This window comes from Lepisma saccharinum, chromosome 21 (genome assembly GCF_977018435.1).
Source record: "Lepisma saccharinum chromosome 21, izLepSacc3.1, whole genome shotgun sequence".
Classification (NCBI taxonomy): Eukaryota; Metazoa; Arthropoda; class Insecta; order Zygentoma; family Lepismatidae; genus Lepisma; species Lepisma saccharinum.
In genome coordinates this window covers 28859645-28880216 of record NC_139249.1, presented here as the reverse complement: position 1 = coordinate 28880216, position 20572 = coordinate 28859645, and the positions used below count along the sequence as shown (strand labels likewise).

At 38.9% G+C, this 20572-nt stretch overlaps 2 protein-coding genes across 2 annotated transcripts; both read left to right on the top strand.

Moving 5' to 3' along the window:
* Window positions 1–1652: 1652 nt before the first annotated feature.
* LOC146004083 (uncharacterized) lies at window positions 1653–4704 on the top strand. Its single transcript, XM_083142712.1, has 2 exons — window positions 1653–1702; window positions 2763–4704. The coding sequence occupies exons 1-2, from the start codon at window positions 1691–1693 to the stop codon at window positions 3381–3383; spliced, it is 633 nt and encodes a 210-aa protein (XP_082998838.1). The 5' UTR covers window positions 1653–1690; the 3' UTR covers window positions 3384–4704.
* A 2181-nt stretch (window positions 4705–6885) lies between these two features.
* On the top strand, window positions 6886–17150 carry LOC146004248 (uncharacterized). Its single transcript, XM_083142929.1, has 2 exons — window positions 6886–7033; window positions 16575–17150. The coding sequence occupies exons 1-2, from the start codon at window positions 7022–7024 to the stop codon at window positions 16980–16982; spliced, it is 420 nt and encodes a 139-aa protein (XP_082999055.1). The 5' UTR covers window positions 6886–7021; the 3' UTR covers window positions 16983–17150.
* Window positions 17151–20572: the final 3422 nt, after the last annotated feature.

The following is a 20572-nucleotide window of genomic DNA, read 5'->3' as shown; positions in this document are numbered from 1 at the left end:
CAAGGAGGATTATGCATTCAAAACAACTTGCTTGTCTTTGAAGAAAATTTCCCTTCGGACGAAGTCCAAAATAACATTCGGGTAAAACCGCGCGCTGAACAGTAGATTCAGCCATTCTCGCCGCTCTACAATAAACATAGGGTTAAAAGAGTGGGATGTGCAACACTGGTATCGCCGATTCCACGCATTCTGCAACGCATTCAGTCTCGCTCGACTCGCTCTAAAGTTTCAGTGTCTCTTCAACGCACTACTCATTGCAGTTGGCGAATCTACGGTTCTAAGTTCGTCTGCACAGTGATTGCAACCAATTAAGTCCATACCTGCTAATGGATGTACTATTTTGTCTGTATATTACAAATTAAATAACTGTTTTCTTGCAAGTATGCAGTTGTGTCGGAATAGAACCCGTCTCAGTGGAACTATGTTCTTGCGCGCACGTTTGGAACTACATATGCGAAAACCTGCTGCAAGGTTGACTTGACGAGCAGCTTAGTGCATTGTTGTGAAGGTAGTGATGATGAACAATCTTAAATATTAGAAGAGGGCCATATTGCCTTTTTATACATGTACATATATATTTTATTTTTCCAAATGTCTCTGTTTATAAATGTTTATAAATGTATGATCAATGGGATGTATGCTTAAGGCGGGGTGTAGGATACGCACAGCCCAAGGGCTTATCAATATCAATAAATATCATATCGTATCATGACCAATTGTACCCAGCATGTACCTTTTAAAGGCGATGTTAGGAACTTTTGACTCACCCTGTAGATACTCAACCGGTGGCTATAGAAGGTTACATAATACTCAAAATACATAATCTACAATCGTCTCCTGATATTATTGGAATTTTTTAGCCACGAATGCTTCGCTCGATGGGCCGTACGGTATGAGAGAGACCTTTAGAAATACCATGACGAAGGTGATGTTGAGACTTCAAGAGAATGGGCAAGAATGATCAAGATTAAATTGATATAACCGAAAATAGGAACAGGTGGAACGTTTGCGTTGTGGCGGCAGGAAACCAAAGAATGTTGATGGTTATTTTAAATTTAGCACAATAAAGAATATACAGCGTTCACTTTCTTACTTGTTTCAAGCTTTTTCTTGACTTATAAAAAACGGTGGTCATATGTATTATTGCAACATCACTGAAAAATTAACAATATTGCAATAATTACATTCCCTATACCCGATCCCTCCTAGTATGTGTAATAAAAAGTAGTGGAAATACTTCTGTCCTTTAATTATTATAATACTGGGAACAGTAGTCATAGAATGTACATTGATTGTTGGAGGGCAATGGCATGATATTTAACTATATGACGCATGTAAATCAGAAGAAAGCACATGCTGTTAAGTGCAAAGAAAGTATAATTCAGCAGATAATGTGGATTCTCTTCGCGGTAAATAAACAGTAATATTAAATTTTACAGTTACTATTATCAAGAATACCGCTTGAAAAATATTGCGAAGGTCAGTGAATTTTCTCCCCGGACACTGCTATCGGTCAATCACTCGGCATTTCAGAACAAATGCATGTTAAGAATTCTACGGATCCGAGCATTTTATGCAAATGCGACGGTAATCCTGAGATTGGCGTATAAAAGCGTTGACGTGCAAGAGCATGTCGAGTTCTTCCTCTTCGGCAGATCTCGTACACACCGACTTCTCCAAGCTGGTGAAAATGTTGAAGTTGGTAAGGATTTAGCTTGCTGCTGTATGTGTTGTTTGTGTAGGTGATGGGAGAATAATTTAATATCTGAATGAGTATCATAATCTTATTATCGAGAGATACCTTCTAGCTGGTAACTTTTAAAAAAAAAAATCTCAAAGAGCCACTCAATGCGAGTCCATCAAGGTGAGTCAATCAACGGAAAGTTAATGTGGATTGGTTGACAAGAAATAATTTCACGTGTAAGTACGTAGTCTATTTTTAGGAAACTAGTTACAGAAGAATCAGCAATGCATAATAATGATTATTTTAGTGCTTCATGCACATTGTTCCAAGTGTATATTTCCGTTGCAATCGTTAATATTTAATATATCGGGTTAATATATATTTTTTAATATTTGAAAGTAGCAAAATTGTGCCAAGCTTCGATTTACAAGAATCCACATAACTCCTTGTTGTAGAGACCAAGTTTAAAGCTCTCTAATGGGCTTTAAAATTACATAAAATGTACAGTGGGCTGTATAAATATTATCGGGAAAATTACCCATCGCTATTTTTAATCATTCTTCTCTTACACCCTAACTAACTTTGAGGAATGGGATTGTACCTATGCTTGTGCAGAGATTGTCAACTGTTTCCTTGGTGTTTCAGTTTCCGAACTTTGAACTGCGTGAAATATAGCGAATGAACATGACAAGGAACTTGTTAATAATTATGCTCTCCATTCTACAATGATTTCAAGCGAAATGTGTGCATAATATATTTTCTAAGTTTGATTATTTGAAATATTACCAACATAAGTTCATTTGAAAAATTCATAGAGCGAGGAAGATCAGGTAATAGTTCAAGTAAATTGTTCGCGGAAAATAAATAGAAACTAGAAACCTGTTTCTGAATTTGGCAAATCGATTGAATTTTATTAATAGGCTCAATCAAATTAATTGTTGAACCCAATCTATATTTAATTTTCAAAAGCCAGTAGAGGTCAAACTGAATTCCAATTTAGATTCAGTGGTTGTCACAACATAATGATTGCTTTTCATCTTGGCAATGTCGACTAGAAGATATTTCCTTTATTTTTCAGGTAATTTCAGTTCTCACCCTGGCTGCATGTTCTGCAGTCTCAATCCCTTCGGCTCCCCAGGTTCCGGCAGGACTCACCCCTCAGCAATGTCCCAACTACCCCTATTGCTCGATCGCCAACCCGGCCGTCGCCTACTACGGAGCCCCGAACGCGCAGGTTAGCATCGAAGGCATCCCTTCCAACCTCATCAAGCAGGGGAACTACTTCAGTCTGAACCTGGACGCCACTAGGATCAGCTACGATCCTCAAGTCATCCCGGGATTCAACCCGAATCCTCCTACCACCACTCGCCCTCCCACCACGTACTACGCTCCCGATCCAACAGCCAATGCAGGAAGGTACCTGACCCAGGCAGCCAGCACCTACAATCCTGGTCGTGGACAGGTCTCCTACACGCCGCCAGCACCAGCATCCTACACGCCGCCAGCGCCAGCGTCCTACACGCCGCCAGCACCGGTGTACCGTCCAGTCACCCCAAGTCCACCGACAGTCTACAATCTTCCGTTGGACAGAAAGCCTGCTGCTCCTCCTGCGAACTACCGCAATAGCCTTCACGGTACGCAGAACAAGTACCCAGCTGATGTCACCCCGGACACTTGTCCCAACTATCCTTTCTGCTAAGCCTGTTTCGTCCTAAGTTCAGGGTGGAATTCTAGCTTTTTACTTTACTATCCTCAGCTAAGCACAGGTTCCTATAATCCTTAGTTCTTGTCCTCAATTCGGGACTCAACATTAGTTTCAATCTTTTCTGCTCTAGTGCACAGTCTGTAGCTTTCTAGACGCTCCTTACTTACTTTGTGCTACTTAATTATCAACAAATACAACAGCATTTCACGTTGTAAAACTCTCAAGTAAGCATATTTAAATGAATCAGCCTCAATGAAATGTCTATGAGACAGACTTTCAAGTTAGATGAACCACTATGAGGTACAGATTGCTTCGGATGTCTTATCTTGGGAATAAAGGGATCTGCTCAGCGATGAATAGTAGAAACTCGTATCTTCGTAACTATCATTGTTAACTCAACATATCCAAAATTCCCCCTTCCAATTCGTCTTTCGACATGGGATGTCTTCTATCTCTGCAAAAAAATGGTACTTTAAGTCGATGTTATACCTTGTCCTGCCAAACTTTAAGTTTTCCTAATATTTCTGGTACACAAATGAGCAAAAATGTCTGTCATTGTTGCATTAGACCTGTTGTTCCTCATCTAAGACAACAATTTGAGAACCCACCTGATCGCGCAGTAAGGGAAAATTCCATTGTAGGCAATTGTACTGACGAGCCTACCAAGGCATTCTCCGCAGTGTGGCCAGATAGATACTCAGAATTGTTTCCTCAGGTGACGAATAATATAATCTAAGCAACGACAGTGAATGATCCAATGTGCGTAGTGGGAATTTACGGAAAACGAATCTCAGAGGGTGGGTTCTATCAGCAGCTGTAGAGACAATGCTGTCTCCTCATGTCTTGATTTCTCTTGATTCCTCGTCGCAGTTAACCTAGCGGTAAGTGTACATGACGTCAGGAAGCATCTACCCTACTTCCGAGGCAACTATTACATTATAGTTCTAGAGACTTAACTACATTGGTGCCTAACTGTTGTGACTTTAAAAGTAAGCCCTTTTGTCAAGATAAAACATTCTCTTCTCTTCTTTAGTATGCTTACTTGACTTTGCCCTCCATAACAATAATATTCCACTCTGATTCTTTTTCCTTTTTACCTTTTACCATTCCTTTCTTGGTATACCTCACGGCTTCCTTCATACCATAGGGTCTTCCTACTGCATCGTGATTGGTCCGGAATGTGTACTGGCGGGAGATTCTCTACAATACTTCTACATATTGAAAAGGATCCAGAATTTGCTGCTGCTATGTTGTGGTACATTCTGAATCACTCCTTACTTCCACACGACAAAGAGTTTCTGAAGCTCAAATTTGTCGTATGATAAGTGAAGCATCTTTTTGTACTGACTTTTTTGTATACACAATTTTTAAGTAATAAATACTTAACGAAAAATAAGCAGTTTTATCCTTATTGTACTCTAAATTACACCTAATTTACCAGTAGTTTTAAACCCATTGTAATGACCCGTCGACCACGTAGACATCATACAAATAAGCTTTATTTATTACTGAAACTATTTTTAAAAATTGATACTCGACAACCAGAATTCGTAGCACTGCATGTATAATTCGCATCCTTAATAACACACATTCACAATCGACGCAATTCAAGTTATATTTTACGATTGTGTGTAAGTGATATTCCTCGGTTTCCTATCCTTGCCGAGAAGCTGAAAATTACCCTTATTAAGTTTTAAATAAGATTAATCAATTCAATGTTACAGCCGACCTCCGCGGTGGCGTGGTTATCACGGCGCGCTACAACGCCAGGGGTCCCGGGTTCGAATCCTAACCTGGGCATGGATATTCTTTGTGAGTGTTCCCTTCATCAATTTCATCATATCAACACTTATTCTCATCTTCTCGATTAGTCAAAAGTGGCAGAAAAGTGAAGTAAAATGAATCTCCAAATCAGTTGAACGAACGCCCGGTTTACCCATGGTGCTGGGTAACCATCGCGAGAGCCAAGCGGAAAGCAAGAATTTCCAATTTGTTAATATTATACCAATATTTTGAATTGGACAAACATATATGTTTGCTGGCTGTAATATATGTATAAACTGTGATGCATATAGCACTGCAGGAAATAAGTGTGTAGAGTTGTAATGATATATGGTGATTTTAAAACACGAATTGTAAATACTGTTTCATGGCTTCCGAAGTAAATCTCACAAAGTATTTTATGACCAAAAGAGATGTCAATGTAAGGTAAAGATGAGCTTAATGTAAACACTAGTTTTCGTTTTGATTATTGTCCCGTAATTTATGTAGTTTACTTGACCAATTCCTATTGGGGAATAAGTTTCAAAACCGTACAGAGAGGGAACTAATTAGAACATGCAACCTCTGCCGTAATATATGGTTATAATGGTTATAATATAGTGTGTCCATTAAGGGGTATGTCAACTTGAAATAAAATCTGTCACTCACTTTCACTGCTGAGGGCTACAAATGCTGCATTTTTCAACAGTGACAATGTCATTAATTTATTCTTTGTTGGGAAACATATTTTCTTCCCCTTTCTTTTAACAGTTATTAGCTTCTAAACTTGTGAAGTGTTATGTCGTGTTTGTGATGTCGCCATTTTTAAGATAGCGTTTTTGTGAGACCCTCTTGCTGCTTTCGCGAACTAAGGACGTAAAAAATATGAGCGGCTAGCGACAGCCTTAACAACTTGAAAATACATGCGAACAGCACCAAACATGACTTGCCTTATGGTTGGTTGAAGCTTAAGGTCGACCGGGAAGTGAGGACAGACAGATCTGTGTGAGACTAGCTTTAGTAATAAAAACTTTGCTCCTTTGTTTCAGATATCAACTTTCACCAGTTCGATAATGATTAATACTGAATTTTATTCTAATCTCAATTGCTGGGAGTTCGTGGTGCAAACATTATGCTTAATCATTCAAAAAAGCATACTAAGAGTCCGTTATGGGAGAAAGCAATCTCGTCGGGAACGGGAAGGGCTTCCACAATCCAGCTGACCGACTCGGAACCAACGTGAAGGCATGCCTTCCTTTCTACACTGAAAACAAAAGAAACGGCAATGTTCTAGCAATTAGGGTCATTACGAAGGCGAACCGAACGACGCGTGCCTTGCAAAAGCGTGCTTCTTGACTTTGGCGCCAGTCTCCCGTGACATTACGCAACACAAAGCCATTTCAGCAGACACGTAACCCAACCATTACAAGCAGAGCAACATAATAACAGACAACAATGTGACTTGCAACAGGCACACTTACAAAGGCTCAACTGAAATTTGTCGATTCTTATGCAGCAACTGCGCATTGGAACCATTTTACGAACCGTTTCATAATTCTTTCTCACTCTTCTGTGCAAATTTGAGCTAAAGTGACAAACGACAGTACAATACACACACATGTAAAGCCCCATATTATTGTCCTGAGTACTGATGCAGTTCATGAATTAAACATGTTTGACGAGCTGGCATCCCACGACAAAGAGGTTACAGAAAATGTGAGACTCTTCCCACGAAGCCAGTTGCAACTCCGATAGCCAAAGATGTATACGATCCTTCTCACAACAATTGCTCAGGTGTGAAGTTATATATACTCCTGGAAATAAGAACTTCATGGAGTTAGCTTTCATGTTGTGTACTCGTGTTGTCCACCATGTTGATACTGGTAAGTGATTTAATTTAGAACTAACAAAGTTATTACTAGCAGAAAAAAATGGATACTTTTTTCTAATTAATCAATGGTACGTATTTGTTTTCCATTTTTCTTATTGTACGAGGTAAAGACTGGGACTCATACCGGAATCTTCTGTAGCAAGATCGTGAATATATGCGCTCGGCCATATCAGTGCTGCTGTTGTGCATTACAAATGTGATTACATCTGTTAGAAATCCGATTTGTGTAATAACTTGTTTGTTAGAGTTCGGTTTTATGTCCACTTTATGCACAGATAGGCTAATCAGGACTGGACCCATAGTTTAAAATGGGATCCGAACCATTGTGCGATGTGCCCTCCAGGCTCCACCGGGTATCGAATCTGGGATACCTTGATTACAAGGCGACGACGTTACAACTACGTCCAAAACACAGTTCAATATTCTTCTCATACGTCTATACAACACCATTCCCTAAATATTGATAAGGATGCGCATGGTTATGTAGGGCATTTTTATAATTTTGCACAAAAATTATATTTACATGTATACGGTTAAAATTTCCAAACATACATACACACACAAACACACACTCACACACATACAAGAGCGCCCCCTGAGATGGGCCCGCACGAATTGCGCATCTACCGTGGTGCAGGTGTGTCACCGAGCACGAACTGCGCACCAAGAGGAAGTTTGCTGGAAATAAATACAGAAATGGAACAAATGGACAGAAATTGAACAAATTCAAACCATGTAACAATGTAACTAAGAATAAGAATAAAAATGTTATCTCAGATTTGGACAAAATTGCCAGTAATCATATATCAAATTACATTTGAATATAGACATCCAAACGAGTCACATGTACTTAACAATTACATTTTAATATAGTCATTAACAAATTTATTATGATTAAACTACTCACTTCTAGTTAACAAGATACCTTGTAAGATACGCATTTCACAAAACTCAAACGATCAATATTATTATTTCTAAGCTGTGCTAATTTACTTTCGATGAATGCCTGCCTTTTTTTGTCAGTCTGTGAAACATTAACTATTAACACGGACGTAAGTGTCTGTCTGGGCTGACTTCAAGCTCCTGAAGAAGTTATATATGTTCGGGTGCGGAGAATTGCACGAAGTATTGAGTAAGCAGAATACAAGTGGAATATGCGATCCGTTCGAATACACGTGTCAGCTGAACAACAACTGTAGGAAGTGACACGCTGCATACTCAAATATCCCTCGCCGCCCAATAGAATTACTTGATTCTCGCACAAATACTAAAGATTTGAGTCGCAAGAAAAAATCACGATCCCCTTTTCTTTGTCGACTTTTAACAAAAAGTACTCATCACGAATGGTCTTCATCGACCATAACTGAATTTCATCCGAAGTTTTGGCTAATTTAGGATGTACTTTCAACCGAGCATAATTGATGTTCCTGACGAGCTTCATGTTCTTTTGGGTTAAGGTTTCCACAACGTTTCGCTGCTCCTGTAACTCTCTGTGTATTAACTTAGAAGGCCTTTCCTCAAACTCATCACCTTTTCTCTTGATGCTGTTGCTCAGGGATTTCCTCCATAAAACCTGGTCTCGGAGGGCATCATGATTGTGCTCTTTTTCCATCCGCGAGAATGTAGTTCCATTGCCGAATGTGTAAAGTATGGCCTTACATGATTTACTGGTACACCTCCAGCGTTCTTCACCCGTATCTTCCCTTCTCGAAACGTAAGTTTTAAGTAAACGAGAAGTGCGTTTCCTCTCTCACTCCAATTTTTTTTTGTTTTTCCATATTGCTACACTTTATTCCGCAATAAGCAAGTCACTTTCTTCCAACGAGTTCAAATTAATGTCACAACTGCAAACAAAAGAAATGGCGTCACAACTTAACAGATTTCACATTAGTTCGAACGTTATTAGCTGAAATCTATGACGAGCACTTTTACTTCACTGCTCTGTGGGCAATTCGCGATTGACATGCACCTGCCGGCGCACCTGGGCCTGCTCCTATCATGTGCCGCTCTGTGCGCAATTCGTGCTCGGAGATTAGTGAACCATTATCAACTATCATCTCTGGCCAGGTTTTGTGCCCAATTCGAGTTTGCCCCCTGAGATATCAGGAAAAACTTCATATAATTCAATTTTTGAAATTGTAGCGTGAAAACCTGGGTGAAAGGTACCAGATTAAGTGTCTATGTAAATTATCCTAATGCTGGGAATTCTTTATGAGTATTCTCTTAATCATGCGGGTGACCTTGTTGTGCATAATACCTTTACTGTGCATATAAGTTTTGCATTTTTTGAGGGTATAATGTCCGCCATCTTGAAACTTGATTATCTATTTCGCTGAAATGCAGTACTGTAAGAACGTCATGTCGAGAGTTCAGGATTTACGGTTTGTTACAATGGCATCTAAGTATATTAGCGACTATTTTATCATGTAATATTATTCCATCATATCATCACTCATCCCCATCTTCGCAAATTAGCCAAAAGTGGCACAAAAAAGCGAAGTAAAAATAAAGCAAATCAATCAATCATGTTATATTTTAATGTATCCATTACATTTTCATTCAAATGATATCTTTAAATTGTGGCGAGTTATGGCTATTTAAACACTTTAAATGGTGCCCAGGCAGAGATTTGAAAATACCGACAGAATTTGGGGCTCTGGAAAAATAGTGAAAATCGATTTTTTGTCCACCACCTTCTAACGCTTTGACTTCACTGAAATTAAATACCAAATCAGGCATTCAACGTGGTTGACTTGATTTATAGTTTCAAATCCACTTTATTCACAGAATTACTAATCGGGCTGGACTTACAGTATAAAGAGGAATCCGAGCCACTGTGCCATGTGCCTCCACCGTGTATCGAACCCGAGACCCCTTGTTTACAAGGCAGGCATTCAACATTTCTGATTGATCGATGAATCCCATCTCAAAACCTCACGCAGCGCTTTATGAAACAAGCTACGAATTCAGAGGGTATAAGTTCGAAACTTTAGTCAGATATTGTATTTGTCACTTCATTTACTTCATTCTCATTGTTGCTGATAACCTAAATAAGTAGAAAAACGATGATAAACAACAAAAATACAAACAAATTTATTATATACGTTTTCGCTATGAGCAACGTTTAACGGAAAACAATGCTAAGTTCAAAGGTACGTGATTTAAAACACTGCCTTGTATGAAGTATATTTGAAACTATCAAACTCCATACAACGGTTTTCACCGTTATCATACATATTTTGCTCTTACCCCAATAGACACCCGCAGAGTGGTTAGTACAGTGCACTACAACGCCAGGCCCCGGGTTCGAATCCCGACATGGGTGTTCATTGTGAGTGTCCCTTCATCAATTTCATGACATCATCGCTCATCATCGTCGTCACGATTAGCCAGTGGCAGAAAAGTGACTGAATAACAAAACTTAAAATCAAATTCTGATTTCTTCAAGATTTAAATCCGTGTTGATCATGGTCAATCTACTTAATACGCGTTTACATTAAATTCAGTGAAATATGTCGTCCATAATGTCCTCGTATTTTAATATCTTTGGATGATAGCATGCACCGACCGATGCTAGTGACATCTAACGACGTATTATGTGGTAGTGGCCTTTGAAAGATACCAGTTAGTTACACACTCGTACCGCTAGATGGCAGGCCACAGAAATCTTTCATTGAGAAAAACCTTCAGTCAGAACCGACCCTTTGGCTTACCTTTTTTACAATAAGAATACTAGAACATGCAAAATTCAATTTAGCCACCACACATGTACACCAAAAGAAATATTAACTTGAAAGTGATAACAGCGAGGAAGGAAATGATTGAAGTACAGGACAAAGTATGCCATTCCTATTTCGATACATCAATATCGGAAAATTCCTATTTGTACATGTTTTGAATTCTATCTCCTTAACTCGTGTCATTGAAACGTTTTTCTTCATGCACATGTCCTCCAATGCAGACATGAACTTCAAGGTTTTCGGGTTTGAGTCCCGACCTGGACATGCTCTTTTGCGTGTCCCTTCATCAACTTAATTTAATCATCATTAACCCCCAACGTCGCGTTTAGCCAAAGGTAGCACAAAAGCGACACTAAATAACAAATACAAAAAAATAGACAAGAAAAAGTAAAATCGTAGTACATAATTTAATTAGTTGCATCATTACCAATTTTTCACAGATAATGGATTATATTCAACTTGACGTCATCAAGCAAATTTGCTTTGTAAGAAAAAAAATATATAGTACTCATATGATAATGATAATCATACCTTGAATCGGCAAAGACCATACGAACAATGCTTACCCGGCATGTTTTCCACGCAGTATCTGATCCGTTTGCACGAAATATGGCGCAATGAATTATGTTGTTCGTCTTGTAAATCCATTGCTAACATCGAAGACTCGAACGGGATTAATTATTTTTAGTAACAGCCCGATCATTTTCTTTGGATAGAAAGAAACCTGCTTTGAGGCTAGGTTGCGTTAATTTGTCGTTCAGTTCGAAATTGCTTTCAAATTTGTACAAAATGATTGAAGTTATTAAAGGCTAATTTTGATTCCAAACTGTCCTTTTCTAGAACGAGATTGATAGACGCATGATAAGAGGAAGAAGAAGAATATGTATTCTATAGCATGTTATTGATTGGTTGTTATAGTATCCGTGTGTAAGATGTACGTGAATGGCTTCCAGGCATTAAAGTTATGTTGTTAATTTGAACCTACGTGTTTGTATGTCTTGTAAATGTATAGATAAGAACACACACACAACAAAACAAGGCTTACATCTATGGCGCAGTCGTACAGGATATTCTTGGTGATTCTTCGTAAGAAGAAGTATGGATGAAGACGTCACGAAGAGTACGCGACGATCATCATTCCAGCATAGGTTTATGCAAGGAGAAATTGTGTCGGCTTGATCAATTTCTACGGTAAGAACCAAAATTACACGGTTTGTGTACTATTTACAATAACTGCACAAGGGTAAGGTTCAATCAATGCGATACAAATTGTGTCTACGGCGTAGATTACAATAATTGTACAAGAACAAAGTTTAAATCAGTGTGATACGGATTGTGTTTAAGATATTGTGATATTTAGTTGACCACAATTATGAATATGTTCGGTTTGAATTTATTCTCTGAGTTCCGGCCAGATTCGGAAGAAATAGAAGATTATTTAACGAGGTTTGAACAGTCTTGCTTGGCTCATTCTGTTAATGAAGCCAGGAAGGTACCCATACTGATTGCAGTTATAGGGTCTGAAGCTTTCAAAGTGTTGAAGACTATCCTTGCACCTGAACCAGTCGAACGGCAAACGTATTCGATCCTCAAGGACAATCTGCTTAAACATTATGGCCAGAAAATAAACAAATATGTGGAACGTTTCAAGTTCAGGCAATGCACGCAGGAAAGTGGTGAGAATGCAACACGATTTATGGTACGTGTTAAGGAACAAGCACTAAAATGTAGTTTTGGCCATTACTTACAGGAAGCCATTGTAGAGCAAATAATTGTAGGCGTTCGGTCTGACGCCATTAGAAAGAAATTACTATCTGAACCTACATTGACTCCAGCAAAATGTCAAGATATTGTGCTTGAAATGGAATTAATTGAACGGGAAACACAAATGTTCATACATCGTGAAAAAGATTATAGTCCTAATCTAGTTGCATTTTCTGGGACACAGAAATTGAAACCATGTTTTCAGTCCTCGCAAGCACACAGAAAGAACTTCGTTAATCCTCAGAATAGAAGTTATAAAAGCACCGAAGAATGTGACAGATGTTCCAGAAGACATGATCTTGGACATTGTCCAGCAAAATATTCGATATGTTCATTTTGCAAAAAGAAAGGTCATTGGCATGTAAAATGCAAGTTTAGGAAAAATAATGGTGGACTTGCGAGTAAGACAATTACAAGTGATCAAATATCTACGTCTAATATTAAACCTTTAGACGCTATTGTTGGTGAACAAAGCATACATAATGAATTTCATGGTTTGTCTTTATTGCACGTCGAAGTTAGTGATTCTCATCCGCTAGAAGATAATACTTGCACTATTTCATCAAGCACAGACAATTCACAAGTGGAAGATGCTACGCTCAATCGTTCAAAAGCAAGGAGCGTTAATTTCAAGCCAAAGACAAAAGTTGTAGATGGCACTAATGTTCTTATGTCAGCGGAACCGTGCGTAGTTAATCTGTGTATTGATAAACGAATTGTACAATGTGAACTAGACACTGGATCTACGGTTACTCTGTTTAATAACAAGTCTTTCAAACAATTGTTTCCACATCGGCGAACACATTGTACTTCACTAACGTTACGAGGCGTGAATAATGATAAGTTAAAGTTGAAAGGTCAAACCTTGGTTGATTTATCATTGAATGATGTATTGTATAAATTGCCGGTTATATTGTGTGAAGAAGAACTGCGTTATCCGTTGATTGGACGTTCATGGCTGGACAGTATTCATCCGGGTTGGAGAAAACTGTTAGCACAATGTAACACATTGTTCACAAATACGGGGTCCGAACGAAATGATAATGCAGATATTAATACTAAAATACCGGAAAGTGAAGGTTTGAGAGCACAGCTGAAGAAGAAACTTGACCAGCAAGAAAAGGAGAAGAAAGAAGAGCATCTGAAGCAGTTGGCTCAGAAGGCGAGAGAAGAGAGAGCAATGAGAGATAAGGATGTTGAATCAAGGGAAAGTGACCAACTGCGATACAAGAGACAAAAATATATGACTGAACGGGAAAGGCGAGTGGATCGCCCACCATTTCTTGGATCACGGCGGGGCCGAGAAGAGAGGAAGAGACTTGACAAAACTTATCTTGCATATCTTCCGAATGATGCAGTCTGGGTGCAGACCCCGAAGGTAAATTCGCCCAAGCATGTACCAGGAATGGTATTGTCTAGAGTCTGCAACAGCCTAATATATAAAGTGCAGTTGTTCGACGGATCGACACGAACGGTACACGTCAGGTGGCTACGAAAACGTGAGTGTGAACCAAACCCCTCAACAGATCTACCTGATCCAAACCTTGAATCGATACCAGAAGGACAGCCGGAGGATGCAGAGGGAAGAGATAACCAAAACCAACCATATACAGACGCTTGGCACACACCAATCAGAAGATCGAATAGACTTAGGAGACCTCCTGATAGATACGGTGAGACCAGCACTTAAAACAAAACAAAAAGAGACTCCAGGAGGAGATGATAGACGCATGATAAGAGGAAGAAGAAGAATATGTATTCTATAGCATGTTATTGATTGGTTGTTATAGTATCCGTGTGTAAGATGTACGTGAATGACTTCCAGGCATTAAAGTTATGTTGTTAATTTGAACCTACGTGTTTGTATGTCTTGTAAATGTATAGATAAGAACACACACACAACAAAACAAGGCTTGCAGAGATAACGGATTTAGAATGTTTAAGGTGGCTGTAACCAATGGAAAAACTTGTATCATGCAACTAGCCTCTATGCACGATATAATCCGATAATACTTGACGACATGTTAACTGTACAATGAGATCCATGTGTATTACGTATAAATTGTCCATCACCATGATCGTGCACTTTACTTGACCCAAAAAGAGCTTCAAGAATTAAAAGGAAACTCAAAACAAGCTGTCCACAACTTCTGTACCATCATACATAAAATACATAAAAATCCATTGCTTAAAAACACATAGGATGTAAGAAAAAAATTAATGAAAAATAGTCATGGACAATTTGCACGGAAATACTCATGGATCCCACAGTACAATAGATGGACAATGTCATTACATGAAAAAATCATAGAGCACATCAAGTCTGTATCAGAAACGCCACTTTCCAGTCTCTTCTACAAATTTTGCATAAATAAATGAACACCAAAGAAGTTTCATACAGGAGAAGCAATTATAATTCACACTTAGCCTACCCCTACAAGCAGGAGAGGAAAATTACTGAAGATATTTCATGGCTGATATGGGAATCATCTATATCAGTTACTTTTCCGTCCACTTGTTGTTCAATAATTCACTATTGTGTTATGATAATAACGATTGCAATGAAATAACACCTCATGGCATTAGCACACTGAACATGTAGTAGCCTACAAAACTTAACAAATCCACAGAATGTTCAACAGGTCGAGAATTCGGTGTCTTAGTTCCAGTTTCGTGCCAGTTGGAATATATGGAGTTTTCATCGCCAGCAGTGGTGCCAGCATCAACGATAAAAATGTATATAATTTATCATTAAAATATATCTCCAACGGGACTTTTTTTATGCCATATATCACACCTAATTCATGATCGTGTTTATTTTTAAATCCATTTATGCATAGTATTCGGATGAGTGACCGTCACAGTACCAGCTTGACTTCAATATACGTACAACAAATAAATTTAGTAAACCGCTTAGGACAAGGGCAGAAGAAATACAAAATCAATTATATGTAATTAAATAGAAATGATCAGATCTAGCTACTTAGACTAATTCTAGTGTAATGTAACTCCTACAATGTAATACAATGTTAAATGCTCTATTAGCACGATAGTCGAGCGAAAAGGAAAAATATGAAATCTAAGCAAACCAAGACAGGAAAAAAAGGCCACACAAGTAACAAAACTAGAAAGCAGGGCAACAAATGTTTCCGAAACTTCAACAAAAATGCAAAACCGCCATGATAACTTCTGTCCTGTCCAGAAAGGCTCGACGGGACTGGACCTACAGTTTCAAGTGGGATCCGAACCATTATGTGCCTCAATCGGGTATCGGGGCCAGGACCCCTTGCACTTTTCTTCATTACGTAAATCGTAGTGTTAAGAAAGAATGATGATTAGGTAAAATAAATACAATCTTGAAATCTTGGGTTAAATCCTCAATGGGCGCACATTGCACAATGGGTAGGATCCCAGTTTAAACTGTATGCTCAGTCCCGATTTGCCTCTGTCAGCATAAAATGAACTTAAAACAAAATTCTATTCTGTCCTCAGTGCGAATGTGTAATATTTATAAAACCAAATCAAAATAAGCTATTTATTTCCATCTCACGGAAATCAATCAATAATGAAAACGTGGGCTTGACTTTCCAGAATGAGAATGAGAGGAGCGGGGTTTTACAATTTTCCTACATTTATTTATTAATTTATTTTACGTCGTTTTCTTCCACTTTTGGCTAATCGCGAACATGAGTATTAGTTTGGTTTGAGTTGGTGTTTTAAGTTCACTTTATGCACAGTAAGGCTAATTGGAACTGAACCTACGGTTTAAAGTGGGATCCGAACCACTGTGCCATGTGCCTCGACCGGGTATCGAACCCGGGATCCCTTGATTACAAGGCGATGACGCTACCACTGCGCCATCGGGGAGGCCCTATGAGTATTAGTGAAGATACGATGAAATTGATGGACATTCATAAAGAACACCCATGCCCAGGACAGGATTCGAACCTGGGTCACCTGGCGTCGTCTCGGCTATGTGTTAGGCTACTCTTCCTATACCTTGTTTTTGAAAATATATTCGTCTTTCAGGTGGCGACAACGATCCTTCTTGTCACGACGTCGGCTGATCCTCAAGTCCAGTACCCGGCAGGAGTGACGGCAGAGCAGTGCCCGAACTACCCCTTCTGCGGAAACGGTCCAGCCTCAGTTTCTTACAAGCCGCAAGGCTACTTCAGCAGTCAGTCGCTGCTTAACGCTCTAGATGGCTTCAACGGGTACAGCCGCAGCCAGGAGGCTAGCCAGGGTTCACCAACCGCCAATTCCTTCTTCGCAGTCCTGGGACCAGGAGATTACGCGAGCCAGACACTCAGAAGCTACAAAGTGGTGCACGCACCGCCCCCTTACAAGATTGCTGGGTCTTCTGTCGCTGCTTCTGGTGCAGGACCGCTGCTTCTGGTGCAGGGTCCGCCCCTCCGAACATCAATCTCGGGACGGTAGCGGAATACTTCGGGCGCAACTACAATAGCTTGCACAGAGCTCTACCTAGATATCCGGCAGGGGTCAGCCCTTCGCTGTGCCCCAACTATCCGATTTGCTAAGAAATGAATGAAGTGTTTCATTGTATGTTAGATTAGGGGAATAAAGGAAAACCCATAATCTCACCGACTTGAAAAAACTTAGCCTGTAATTGATCATTATCTCTTTATTCCATCCTTTAAGGCTCAGTATAATCGTTTCTATAAAAAGATATTTCAGTGCAAGCATTTACAATAAGCCACTATCTTACTAGTGGGGTATATATATATATATATATATGTGTGTGTGTGTGTGTGTGTATATACATAAGTACAAGCCAAATTATACATGATGATAAAGAATTCAAACTAAACGCCAACGTATCAGTTGGCAACCTCGATACCTCAATCAATACAATCCATTTCTTAAAAATATGTAGGAAATAAGATAAAAAATAATGAAAATAGTAACAGACCTCGTAGCGCAATATTTCCTCCTATTCTGATCCAGTGCAATGTCAATCATTTGGACAGTAATGCCTGGATTTGTGAATTGCTCCTCCATAGAACAGTCTGTTCTACTCTGTGAAAATTGGGGTACGATTGTGGTGAAATGATATGAAGCTGTCCTCCGTCAATCATATTTCTTGCCGCACTTTGAACAATAATAACGACAACACTAGCAAAATTCAGGATCCTACTTAACTTAAAAAAAAATGTCCGATATCAAGTTGCAACTGTAACTGCATTATCGAAGAAAGAATTTCGTGGAAATATTTCAAGTGAAAAAAGTCGTGACTAGGTGCAGAGTCATGAAATGCATGCAAGACTTCTTGTCACAAAATAAATGACCATCTCTTTTCTTTAAAGGCTATGTGCTTGATTTGACTATCAATTAACCTGAAATAATAGGTATTTCTCTCATGGTCGAAATTTATAAACAAAATCAGAATAACTCAGGTGCACCTATATCTGGATATGACAGGTAATAAACACTAGGTGATAGAATGTTGTAATAGTTTATTTAGAATCAAATATTTACACAGGGGACTATGAATTACTTTAATTCAAGTCCCTTTTTACAGGTATTGAAAACAGCGCCATAATAACAGACCTGCAGAATTTGCGGCTTTATTGGTGATTTGGGATGTAGAAATTCCTGTTGACTTGTGAAATCAATTTAAAGGTTTCGGAACTATCGTTTTCTGGCATTGGTTCATTGAACACGAAAGTGGTGCTTCTTTCCGGAGCCTTGCTTTGTTCCCACAAATCCAATATCTGACAGCACAAGAAAATGTAGAACGTGTAGAGTGCAGCAGATATTTTCAATTCTTTCCCATAGTGTGCAAAACATAGATCATGCTGCTGTCATTTCAGTGCAGCATGATAATGTAGAGAGGAAGATGATCAGTTGCAATAGGGGTAGTTGGGGCAAGTGGCCGGATGGACGCCAGCTGGGTACCTGCTCTGGGGAGCTGCAGGTGGAATCCAGCTTGGGACGGCTGGAGCAGAAGCACCCTCTGGCTGAGTTGTGGAGCAGTAAGGGTAGTTGGGGCAGGTGATGGGGGAGACTCCCTCGGGGTAACTTCCTCCGTAGGCTGGAGCAGGGGCTGGAAGTCCGGAGACGATGGCCACCGTCTGTTCGGTGGAGCAGTTAGGGAAGTCGGGGCAATGTAGAGGGGAAACTCCCGCGGGGTATCGGGCAGCTGGAGGACCCTGGGCGACCACCACGGCCACGAGAGCAACGGAGAGTACCTAGAAAGTAAGATTCGATCATGTATTTTCCTTGAAGGCCGACAAAATATCCATAAAAAATATAAAATGGAGAAGGAAAACAAAATTGCTTGTTGAATAGATCAGAATTTTCTACCACGGGTTACCATGAATTCACATATTGTTCACCATTAAAGCTAAGACATGCATGTTATACTCTAATTTTAATTCTTGGAAATAATTAGTTTTTGATAATGCCTGACATCGTATCAATGATCATCATCGTATTCTGATATCTCTAGATTTCTAGATATACAGTAAAGTGTTGCTCGTACTAAAAAGGACTTATATTGATATCACTGAATATTACTGCTATTTGGTTTCTGATATACTTGTAAGGGTATGATGTTCTATGCACCGTCGTAGATATCTGATTGACGTTGAAGACTGGAAACCATCAACACAAAATGAGTGAATTCTATCCAATTGTACTATAGTTTATATAACAGGATAGACAAAGAAGCATATCAGATGCATCATCTGCGCACAAAATAGTCTGTAAAACTGTTCAATTTGCTCTCATAGCACTGTAGACCTTTTTTTTCAGTGTGTAGCACACCAAGGTTCAATCTATACACATGAGTTCACAGACAATTCTTTCGCATTCGGTAATTTTCATGTGATGTAGGTTGAAAGTCCTCGCAATCTTTACAATACGACTACAGTTGAGGGCCTTTTTAACAATTAAGATTTTCCTAGACAAATGCAAACGTAAATGTAACACACATGTGTAAAATTAATTGCACCACAATGTTGAAATTATAATTAGTATTATTGTTCTCAAAGTCAAGGTCCTCCATGTAATGCCGTCACATCATCTAATTATGCTTGTTCAAAATTCGTGTCGGACTCATCTATATAAATACCATATTTCTTAGCACAGTACATTATTTGAGATATATATTAATCTCTTCTCAACAACGATTGCATCAGTCAATTTTGTATCTGGATATTCTGGTACTGGACAAGTTGGCAATTGCATTTAAAATACATTAGCAACTAGCTATTCGACTTACCAACTTGATCATTTTTGTTGAGGCGTTGTAGAAATGTAACGACTGTCTACTCCTGATAAACTGACAATGTACCCGGGCTCACGACAACTTATATACACACGCTGAACGAGTATAAGAAACTTTCGAAACAATGGTTATTAATTATTTGTTGCTGGAAATACTTCGAATTGATTACGTGATCACTTTAGTGTAAAGACAATGGACAAAATGAAGACCGGAAGGATGTACGGTGAGCTAAATACTTCCTTCGAAATGAGAATCAGTGAGAATTGTTTTATCAAGGTTACAGCTACCTATCAATTTGAATCGAGTTCGTGCAAAATTTCCCTGCAAAGAGGTATGGAATTTCTGGAGTGTCTTCTGTTGAATCGTGCATTATACTAGTGAACGTATACTGTTTTAAGTATAAAAGTAAATTGCTTCTTATGTGACATTACCAACGGATTCCATATAATTTACAATAATACAAAATATTGTGATCGTTTTTCTTAATACTGCCATTTACAAAAGCCAATAATAATAATAATATTACAACAACATTTAACAGAACATGAATGAATGAATGAATGAAAACATGTGATTGACAAATTGTCTGGTATTATGTGTACGAAAAACTCAAGATAATATTTTCCCTGTGCAATAGTCTTTCACGAAGCTTTGAAACAGATGGTGTTGGTGCCTTTATGCTTGACCACATTTGCCTTTTTTTTACAGATTGAACTCGAGTCACTGTCAGACTAATTTGTGGTTATTGGGATATTTTTGATAATTTCAACCTGTCTAG